At 41.4% G+C, this 11,015-nt stretch overlaps 1 protein-coding gene across 5 annotated transcripts in view; it reads right to left on the reverse strand.

Annotated features, from left to right (window-relative positions):
- aplp1 (amyloid beta (A4) precursor-like protein 1) overlaps window positions 1–9,187 on the reverse strand; it is a 34,481-nt gene extending 25,294 nt beyond the window's left edge. For all 5 annotated transcript variants that reach the window (XM_080896619.1, XM_080896618.1, XM_080896617.1 and 2 more), the window contains exon 1: window positions 8,938–9,187. In XM_080896619.1, the coding sequence (XP_080752745.1) occupies window positions 8,938–9,003 (66 nt within the window). In that variant the 5' untranslated portion in view covers window positions 9,004–9,187. The remainder of the gene's footprint in view (window positions 1–8,937) is intronic.
- Between the last annotated feature and the right edge of the window lie 1,828 nt (window positions 9,188–11,015).

Raw genomic sequence — 11,015 nt, forward strand, 5'->3', positions numbered from 1 at the left:
ACCCAAATGAAACATGTAAAAAGAGTATATAATAATTACTTGTTAATGACTATCGATTATTATAAATACAGACAACACAATAATAGAATAAACAATAAAACATGTTAACTGTTAACTGTGTGGACTAGTATTCTTTTGCTGTTTTCACCTTTTTTATGATCCTTCACTGTTGTTGAATCAGTAGCTGAATATGTAATTTTCTCTTCTTCTGGGTCACGCCTGATGAGCTTTCCATTTTACTTTAATCAAGATCAGCAGCTGTCTGTCTTTACATGACTTCCTTCAGTTGTACTCACCCAGAGTATTTCAAAGGAAATGATGAGTTATGAATCTGACTCATCCGATTGTCATACCGTCACCTGTAGGCTGGTTTAATTAGTTCAGGAACTATAAAGCACAGTTTCATAAATCAAATGACAACATACTAATGATAAGTGAGATCTTGTCAGGCTGGCATGTCCTGTCTTGCTTTGACTCTGGTGTTTTTAAACTGGCCCACTCTGGTAAGATAATGTGTGCTGGCTGTGTAGTCTGCAGTAGATTAAATATTAGTGTTATCTCATTTCCTCTGGATATAAAGTCTCCACAACCTCCCCAATTGAAGAGAAAATGATTTAATCATTGAGACAATTTGTACAAATAGATCCCTCACATTATGTTTTTTTTTCCCCCAAGCCAGAATCAGAAGCATGTGAAGTATCCAATTTGACAGCCTAAACTTGTAAAAGTATTGGCTGTTAACTGGCACAGCTTGGCCATGGCAACTGAATGACCCTGAGCTCAGAAAAGAATGACATAATGTGGCTGAATCTTACAATTAACTGCAGCCAAAGAAGCGCCTGATTTTCTTTATCCTCTTTAGTTGTCTGAAAAACCAGCACAACCCATCTGTGTACACGGTGTAAAACAGGCACAGGGAAATGCAGTGGGAACATTATGAGCTAGATTTACTTGGTGAAAAAGACAAAAGAAGTATCTACAAAGAGAGCACAGAGACAAGAGGAGATTTTTGTGACTCACTGCACACAATATGTATTTCTGGGACTTTCTTGCTTAGGCATAAGAGGGGGGGGGGGGGGGGGGGGGGGGGTAACTATTTAAATCAAACAAGCAAACTGATTACTGGTATTCGCGCTAATACTTAATGCATCTCATCTCCACTTACTTTGATGTGGACATGAACTGACTGCAAAAACAGCCGGAAAACTAACCGCACCTATGGATGCTACTTGGGGATCATGCTCACACAGATTGTAGGTGCTTCCTGTTTCCTGAAATTGTATCCTCACATTTACATCCTATGAATCACAACATGAATTTAAGGTAAACAAAGGCCTGCTGATCCTCATTTTGGGGGCTAAGTATCTATTTTGAGTCTCTCTTTTCATCATCAGTGTAACATTTTCGCACAAACTAGCCCTTGAAATTTTCCAGGTATCTTACTACTAAGTGTAAGTACAATAGACACTCATGATGAAAAGAGAGACTCAAAATACTCTCTTAGCCTCCAGACTTGTTTATATGATATCAGAGATGAACCCAGTGTGAAATATTGGGCATATATCAATGTTTAAAATAACAGTTTGGCTGACAGGCTGTTTGTGTTGTAATTTATTCCTCTTTTAGTGTCATGGAAACATTATTAAAACATAACTGAGCTGTTTTAATCTTTCAGCTCTGCATGCCACTCTCTTTGATCATTTAGCCTGTGCAAAATGCATTAAAATCTGATGTAAAAAGTGAAGTAAAGGGGGTAAAAGATGTCAATGCAAATTCATGAAGAAGACAAATAACCCTTTGTGTCTTGCTGCAATTCTAAAGCTCCAAAACATTTGACACTGAAGGCGTTAGAAGAATCAGACTTTGATGGTATCAATTTCAAAGCATGAAAAACACATCATTGTGTAGATCCCCTCACCCCCAGCCGGTCGTGGCAGATGGCTCCACCTGTGCTGGAGGTTTCTTCCTGTTAAAAGGGAGTTTTTCCTTCCCACTCTCACAAAGTTCTTGCTCATAGGGGGTTATCTGATGGGATTTTTTTAGGGTCTTTACCTTATAATATAAAGCATGTTGGGGCAGCTGTTGTGTTTTGTTGTTATAAATTAAACTGATTTAAATTGAAGCGATTTTGAGTATTGCAACTACCATTTGCAGTTGGTCTGTTAATGTACCACAGACGGCAGTGAAAGCAGCAAATCTCTCCATGTACTTTCTACCCTTACACATTTGTTTGGAGATATCAGATACAAGAGACTTCTGCTGGGCAGACCAATTACTATACTGTGCATCTGTATTCAGTGGAGAGCTGCTGACATCACGCCACATGGGACACAATTAATCATTTTTGATTGGCTATTCGCCATCTATTGACAACGGTTGAAATTTGACCTCACTTTTAAAGGGGATGAATTCTGACATTATAAGTTATATGTGTCCACCGGGAATGGAAGTCACATTGCCTCAGTAGTTTTTAATTTAGTTCTCAGTGTCGACAGATGAGGCGTTCAGTGGGAAAAGGAATGCGGCATCAGATCTTGGAAAAAATTCTCCAAAATCATGGAGGTGCAGGGGAAAGGGAAAATAAAGCTAGGGGTGAGGAGCAGCATGAATTATTCAGGAACAATCAAAGTACACACATGAAAAGTGAAAAGATGTCACTGGCTACTAAGAGCTGCCGAGGCAGATGGAGAGGCAGTGTCTGAGTAGGGGAGGGGTAAGGAGTGCCCTTGGGATGTGGCGGCGGAGAACAGAGGAGGCAGGGACAGAGAGAGAAAGGAAGGACGAGGGGGGCAGAGCCAAGGAGGAGACAGGCGTGGGGATTTTCCTTTGTATTATGTAGAGGTGGATGGGGAGCTGGATGGAGGGGAAGTAGCAGGGTACACAAAAACCAGGTAGCATGAAGCGAGAGGGGGTGGGGTCTGCCTTCTGACTGCTAAGAGGCGGCGTGACAACTGCCATAGCCGTGTCGACAAGCGAGAGCCCAGACCTTTTCATGGCCTTCAATAATTGATGCAGCTTGTGCAGTGTGCCATCTTTAGTGTGTACGTCCACGTTTGTGCCTCTCAGCCTCCCGTCAGTACAACTGTGTGACCTATTTGTTAGCAAGTGATTTCTACCCATCTTTGTTCAACTTGGAGGAAAGTGTCTGAAATTAGCTTTTTGTCCGTCTAAGAGAGATGACAGAGCAACAAAAGTTCATCGAATGTCCTCCAGAACTGTTTCTGTTCCTCTTTTTTTTGTAACTATTATTACTGTTTCGATGGGTCATAGTGGACCCAACAACTCTGCACACTCTCACACCGCGCATCCAGCCTCGTTATTAAATTAGACTTTGCAGTCATGTTTTCATACAACTTATAGCTTCACTCCTGACATAGTTTTTTTCTACCAGCTGCTGAGGCTGAGCAGGAACAAGGATTGTTTCCTCCACAGCACAGCATGCACTCCACCCTGCAACCCACACAACACTCTACATGCTCCACATCACTTCCACTCTCGCCATGCCAGGGCAATCCCCTGTCTCTCTCTCACTCTCTCTCACTTCACCAGCCCTCAGTCTCTTTCACTGTGCCCTCTCTCTCTCTCTCTCTCTCTCTCTCTCTCTGTTTTTCCTCCCGAACATGGAGGACAAGTGTTATCTCTACACTGCAGATGTTTTTCAGGGGGGCTCCGCCGAAGCCTCCCACTGGCTGCGGCAAGGCTAAACGGCACGCTTTGCCCCGGCGTTAAACTTTTCCACAGAAATACAACCCCATTAGGCTTACTGAGGCAGTTATGAAGGATGTGAAAACCTCGGGCAGCAGCGATATCTCTCTCCTGCAAGACTCCAGAGAGGAGGCAGAGCTGGATGTCATCATCTAGTCTCTCAATCCCTGTAGGTGACACTGGACAAACTTATGATGTGCAAACACAAATCTTCCACTGCACACATCAAAAATGCACAGTCCCATCTGGGCTTCAGCTGGTACAGACACAGGTGCAGAAAGTCATAAGTGAAGTGCTTCAAGCTTGAAATTGCCCCATGAATCTCTCTCTCACATGCTCTCTCCCCCTCTCTCTCTATATATATACATGTATATGTGTGTGTGTGTGTGTGTTTTATGTGGCAGTCAGTAGGTGGATGATGAAAAGTAAAGTAATCTTGAGGAAACTGGGAGCAGCTTTAATCTACATTCTTTTTAAATCTTATCCTTTGATTACACATAGCCTAAAAAAGGGGCTGCACAGTCTGAGAATCCAGAGAAATTAACTCATCAAATGCAGCACATCATGACAGGCTATAAGGGATGGCACTAAATGACAAGCCTCCTGAGCAAATTATTAATAAACTTTAATTTGGGAATGACTCCATTTTCTAACCGAGACCTATAATTTGAACGTTTTCAGAGAAGCCAGAAAACAAGATGAATCATCTTGAGTGGGATTTGGCAGAGGTTCCCCAAACCTATTGGGGAGGGTGTTTTGCAAATGTGCAATTAATGTGAATTTATTTTCTGCACGAAATCTGGATGAACTCTACGCCCCGGGCATACACAAATGTACACTTTTTTAATTTCTACCCAGGCACTCAAAACAACTGGCAGCAAGAACGAGAATAAAACCTCCCAACAGTATTAAACATACGGCACTGTTCCGCTGAGATGGGTTGCAACAATTGCCCAAAGGGTGCATTAATGTCATGCATTCGTTTATCAACTCTGGTAAGGACTCTACTGCTGAGGCACTTTTACAGCGGTCCCTTTCCCCCGGTACAGTACAGCTTTTGTTTCGCAATGACTCTGCAAGATCTAATCCTGGAACTGTGTGTGTTTGTGTGTGTGCGCGCGTGTCTGTGTGTGTGTGCGCGCAAGTGTGTGTGGTGCACCTCAAAAACTTGGAAAGGAAGCGAGATACGGAGAACAGGGAAAAAACATGTGATACAACAAAATGGTACGTTTTAATGCCCACTGGCACACGGATATAGCAGAGAAAAGCAAGCACACAGGAATCCATTAGTGAAATACGATTATCTCTTGGCTCTAAAATTAATTAAGTGAGTGTAGGGCTGTGTGTGTGTGTGTGTGTGTGTGTGTGTGTGGATGAGAGAGAGAGATCTGGTTGTCCTTATCTTTCTTTTTCTGTTTTTTTTGTTTGTTGTTTTAAACAAATCCTCTTGTGTTACTACACTGAAAGGCAGATGGGAGTGGGAGGTCGTTGCATCTGTATGGCCTGAAACTGCTATTCCTGATGTGGTGGTGGTGGCAGCGTGGAGTGGGCAGGTTGCACAGCAACTTTTTGAATTACTTTGACTGAATTAATTTGACATTCAGGCTCACTAAAATGTATTTTTTAAATCTTCCTGCCTTTTATCTTCTCCACATAATTTCCTGTCACGGTCCGGGGTCGGTGACCGAGCGGTTTTAGTCTCTCTGTTTTTTGTCATTTTGTGTAATGTTAAGTCTTCCTTGTTATTTCTAAGCATTATTCTGTAAGGGCCTGGGTTGTTCTGTTTAGTTTTGTTAGTTTTGTTTGTTGAATCGCCCCTCGTGTCTTTGCCCTCTGTGTCTCCCTCTGTGTTTGTGTTTATGTGTGTTCTTGTGTCTTCTTTCCCCTTCTTGTGGTTTATTCCATGTTTATCCAAGTTTCCCCAGCCCATCACTTCTGCTCTCTCTCGTGTTCCCTCGCTCCCTCTCGTCAGCCTCTCCTCCACTCCTGCATCATGTTTCCTGTTTTATTGTGAAAGTCCAGTGTTTTCATGTTCATTCTGTTCAGTCTTGCTTGCCCTGTCTCGTTATGGTTATTCGTGCCAGCTGTGTTTCTCATGTGTCCTCACTTCCCTTGTTATCCCTTTTGTATTTAGCGTCTGTTTCTTCCTGTGCTTGTTGTGGCGATCTCCCTCATTCATGGCTGCATTTCCCTGTGTGCCTCTCTGTATGTTTAGTTATGATTTCAAGTGTAGTTCTTTGTAACGTTTTCCCTTCCAGCAATAAAGCTGTTTTTTGACTTTGAATTTTCGCCTCTGTGAGGTCTGCTTCTGGGTCCCTTTCCTGCCTGCACGCAGCTGCATCATGATATTTCCCCACTCTCTCCTTGTTTTCCCTCTTTATGCTTAAATCTTTCCTACACAATCTTTCCAAACAGCACATTTGTTTCTGGGTCTGTCCTCGAGACTCTCTGTGCTGGAGAGCTCAGGCAGAGGTTTGCACTGCAGTTATTTATCTAAAACTGAGCATACCTGTAGATCCTACAGTGGTCTTTAGAAAAGAAATATGGCTACAGAAGAGCACAATCACTGTATGAGCGCTTTGTGTAACAACAAACTGCAAATGGATAGAAATTTGTCCACTGTGCAGGTTTTGTGCAGCCATTTCTACAGGGCAGTTGTTTCATTAACATCTCTGGTCCTCTTAAAGCATTATGGGTAATGCTGCAAATCATCAAACAAAATCTTCTTGTTTTTTAATTGACAGGATTAGATTATGGAAATTAATGCAGTAACCAAGAATTATTCTCAATGGGAAATTTTAGCCATGAAATGTTTCTATTCTCAGGAATAAAAATCACCCATCCATCCTCTTCCACCTATCCAATTAAGGGCCGTAGGTGGGCTGGAGCGTATCCCACCCCTATCCTAGTTATCGTCAAATCCAAAGAAAAAATATTGTGTAATCCGAAGATGTATCAGTTCCAGCTTTTCATATAGGTATGTTTTTTGGTTCTCTCACACTTGTATTCATGTAGAATACCTTCAGGTGTTGAAGTGCTGGTTTGGACAGGATAAGCAGTCTGAACATGAAATCACAACCCGCGTCTTTCTTCCTGATATATTTTGAAGGCCAAATAAATAGTCCATTAAGAAAACATCCATTTAAAATAATGGAAAATAAAAGGAATGTTAGAAAAAGTATAATAAAATAACTGGAAAATGATGTGAGAAATTAATAAAAGATCTACATATTTGTGCAAAATCTCACTCAAATTCAATATAGGTGCCAAGCAGAAATCACTACAGTTCTAATGACATTTGAGCAAAAGTAATGTAAGTTATCTATATTTCCCAGTCTTATTAAAATGGGAAATGCTCGTAACAAACCAAAAAATCTTCTGCATTTCATTAAGGTCAGACAGCATTGCACAAGTTCACAGGGTGCAACAAAGGGGTTGTTTCTCTGACCTTTTGCGTCATGGGGAAAACTGCTTTGTATGTCAATTTGCTAATGTTTTCAGTGCTTCTACAGGTGAGTGCTATTAAAGCTGAGAGAGCAGGGAAGCTCTCATTGGACATACGATACATATGACTGTCTGGCATAAAAATGTCTGTGCACTCACAGCAAGAACACAGGATAATGCTGAATATGTGTTTGAGTTCCAGTTAAAGGCCATATGAATACACAGTAGAGTCTGAAATTTCCATTTTCAAGTTAACATGCTCTGTTTAAATGGCATGCAATAACAGAGAGATCAAAACAATTTTGCACTATTCATGTTTGAACTGTATTCATGTTAAGTGAATTAAGGGAGGCTGACAGTTTTATTAGGACTAATACCACAGTGTAATCCAGCCAGTCAACCCTCTCAATGTGTAATCTTCCCTGTAAACCTTCACGAGCAGGTCTCCTTGTATGAAGCTAAAGCCTGTTCCTCGGTATAGCAGTAATCCCACTAAGGCTCTTACAGAAGTGAAATCATTTCAGAATGAAAGGAGAGGCTTTATGACTGCTACTGATTCACTGAGGATGATGATTAATGAATAAACATTTCACAAACTACCTCAAGATCTGTCTCAACCTGCATTCAGGGTCCTCCATGTATCACCTCAGATGTTAGAGGTGAATGCAATCACTCTTTATTAGAAGAGGAGTGTTTCACCTAAACCACAGCTCGAGCTGGGATGTCATGACTCATCCATCCCCCTTTCTCCTCCCCCCTCTTCCTCCTCATATCCCTCCCATACTCACACACCTCCAACAATAACCTAGAGCACATCCTCCAACTTGAATTCATGCCTCGTGATGGGTGGCTGAGGAGTTATTGAGAAATAAAGGTCAAGTCCATTAAGCTGAGGGTCGGCTGTAAGTCACGATCAGCCGGAGAGGGGGTTGGAGTACCTGGTGGCCCATTGATCTTTCATTCTGTACAAGAGACTTTCAGTGTTCACCCCCTAACTATGGGCGGGTACATATGCCAATAGAATGACCCCATATATGTCATTAAGATGGATTTCTCAGTATCACACTCCCAAAGACGCCTCAGTGCAAATCTGACAGCAAATCTAATTCCTGACTCTTCAGCAGGGAGTTTTTAATCAATTCAGTATTCTTCCATGAAGACCAAATGTACAACAGAACACCAATTGAATATGCATGATGGCTCCATCCTGCTCAAGAGCTGCACCACTTCTCTAAAGGACGGATGCGAGCTGATTTGCTTCTCTGACAGCGCCAGATGGGGTGAAATGAGATGGGATTTAATCTCCATCCTTCCACAGAAGCAAAAAAAAAAAAAAAAAAAAAAAAAAAAAAAAAAAAAAGAAAGAAGAAGAAGAAGAAGAAGAAGAAGAAGAAGAAAAAAAGGGCCTGTAACATTCATCATATCAGTGCAGGCCCAGGCTTGACGCAGCGAGCCAAATATACTGTAAACCATGTTCACGGACACTCTCCTCAGTGTGGGCTTTCATTTACATCATATATCAGTATCTGCATGTCAAACGTTTTCACTATCACTGCATTTTCGTGGGCGATGCGTGTCATTACTCTTGTTGACACAGGACGGTGCATTTACAAATTAAACCTGCCCCAGATGATTATGAGCAATCCCGGAGAGAACAGCAGCTGAATGAGAGAGCGAATGATAATAATATTAAAAATACATTTTGTCCTCTTCGCCATTCAGTGAACAAAACAAACAAACAAAAATTCAGCTGGCAGAGATAAAAGACTCCGACTGTTTTGCTCTTACCTCGACGTTTTTCCGCACGCATAATGACAATACAGCCATCAATATAGGTATTGCAGTATGTCCCATTTTCTCGCCTTCCTCTGCCTCTTTTTTATGACGAAGTTGCTGCTATGTAATAACTGAGTCCAGCATAAGCTGTCTGGTTACATCGGCTGAAGTGATGGACACTGCCTTTCCTATATATCTCCTGCGTCTTCCTCCTGTTCGCTCGTCTTGCCGTCGGGTTCTCCAATGGCAGCCTGGGCTTTTATGTGGATGAAGTCTGACAGAACCAAGCCCTGTTTCTGCGGGTATTTATCACACAGGCTAGTCCTGGCGTCCTCGCTGTGGCTTAGTGCAGAGAGACATCTGGTGGGGATGAGCTGAAAATGCAACCGCTCACTTTCTGTGTCACATTTAAAGTATGTGTGAGTGTGAGTGAGAGTGTTGGGGGGGGGGGGGGAATTCACGTAGTTCATGTCTTAACCTGTGGTCCTACTGCTGTTTCAGTTGAAGACAAAGCAAGCTGACTTGTCATGTAGAGAGTAACCTTGCAGGTGATTCACTGAATAACTCTTAAGGCGCCTGGTTAACTGATTCAACTGCATGCAAATTTATTTACAATGATTTTTAAAAATGTATTTATTAGTTATTGCATTCATATGTTACCAGTAATTTACAAGCAAATATACATTCACTGATCTTGAGCTAACTGTCACTTTTCTTTAAATCACATTCCTTCAATGGAAACATACTTTTGGAGGACATTTAAGTGGATATGAGCACTCTTAATAATACATTTGCAGCTATTGTTCCACTGCTATAAGTCTGCCTCAGCAACACATTGTTGCTAAGCAGCACTGTGACAGTGGGAAATGTCAGTTTCAGAAGTCATATTGTTAGCCTGAGTAAAGAAGGTCTTTCTCGCCATCACACCATGACAGGAAGCATCCATCCCTCCCACCATCCATCCAGGCAACCACTGACACTCACATTCACATCTAGGGGCACATTACAATCACCACTTAATCTAATGTGTATGTCTTAAGAGAAAACTGGAGTACCTTAAGAAAATCCAGGCAGGCACATACAAAGCCCACACAGAAAGGCCCCAGCTGGTGGATTCAAACCCAGGACTTTCTTGCTGCAATACCCTTAAAGGTCTAAACACCCTGGTTTGTGAAAAGCAAACAGTAGTATCCAAAGGTTGACCAAGAGTGAGAGCACCATCAGAAGATCAGTCCACTGAGAAACAAAGAAGCAACCTCACGCTCAAGAGTTAAAGCAGCAAAGGTCTTATCAAAAGATCATCACCTAATACATATTTGTATTTTCTTCCTCAGGAAGGAAGTACAAATCTAAAAACCACGTGTATGTACCAGCAATTAACAACACAATATTATTAGCAGGCCAGTGAGAAAAAAAGTTGTTTTGGGGTTTTTTAAGATGGCTGGATTACAATAAATTGTCTGAGACAAATTAATTTGTCAAATAATGCCAAATTTATTTGCCAAATAATGATGTGGCACACCAAAAGGTGGTGGTGGGATTTTATTATTATAAAATCTGGTAGGGGTTTACACGCTCTCCTCCATTCAGAGAAATGCCTCGTGCAGGATAGTGAGCTCAAGCTACTTTAAGACCAAAGAAGAGTAAGCAGTGCTGGCTCCCGTGGTCTTTCCTAATCATTTACCTGACCTGAACCTCACTGATCATTTATGTAAGCAAAGCATTCCTGACAACACTAAAGGATCTTTGGAGGATTGCCAGACCTATTCAGTCAGTGCCATTCATGTCCATGTTGTTACTGCAAAGGTCGTAGTAAAGGTCTTGAATTTTTGTACTTGCTATTATTATTATTATTATTATTATTATTATTATTATTGTTGTTGTTGTTGTTGTTGTTGTTGCTGCTGCTGCTGTTTTTGTTGCAACAGGAGTGGCTAAGTACTAAAATAATTTAATCAGTAAACAAATAGAGTTATTAAACATCAAAGTATTGCTGTCAAAATGATAAAACATCACAAAAATAAAAACCTCAGTTCATTCATTCTAAATGAAAGCCTGTATGCTGAGTGTAGTACAAAAACTAACATACT

Source organism: Rhamphochromis sp. 'chilingali' (assembly GCF_963969265.1).
Source record: "Rhamphochromis sp. 'chilingali' genome assembly, chromosome: 11".
NCBI classification, from domain to species: Eukaryota; Metazoa; Chordata; class Actinopteri; order Cichliformes; family Cichlidae; genus Rhamphochromis; species Rhamphochromis sp. 'chilingali'.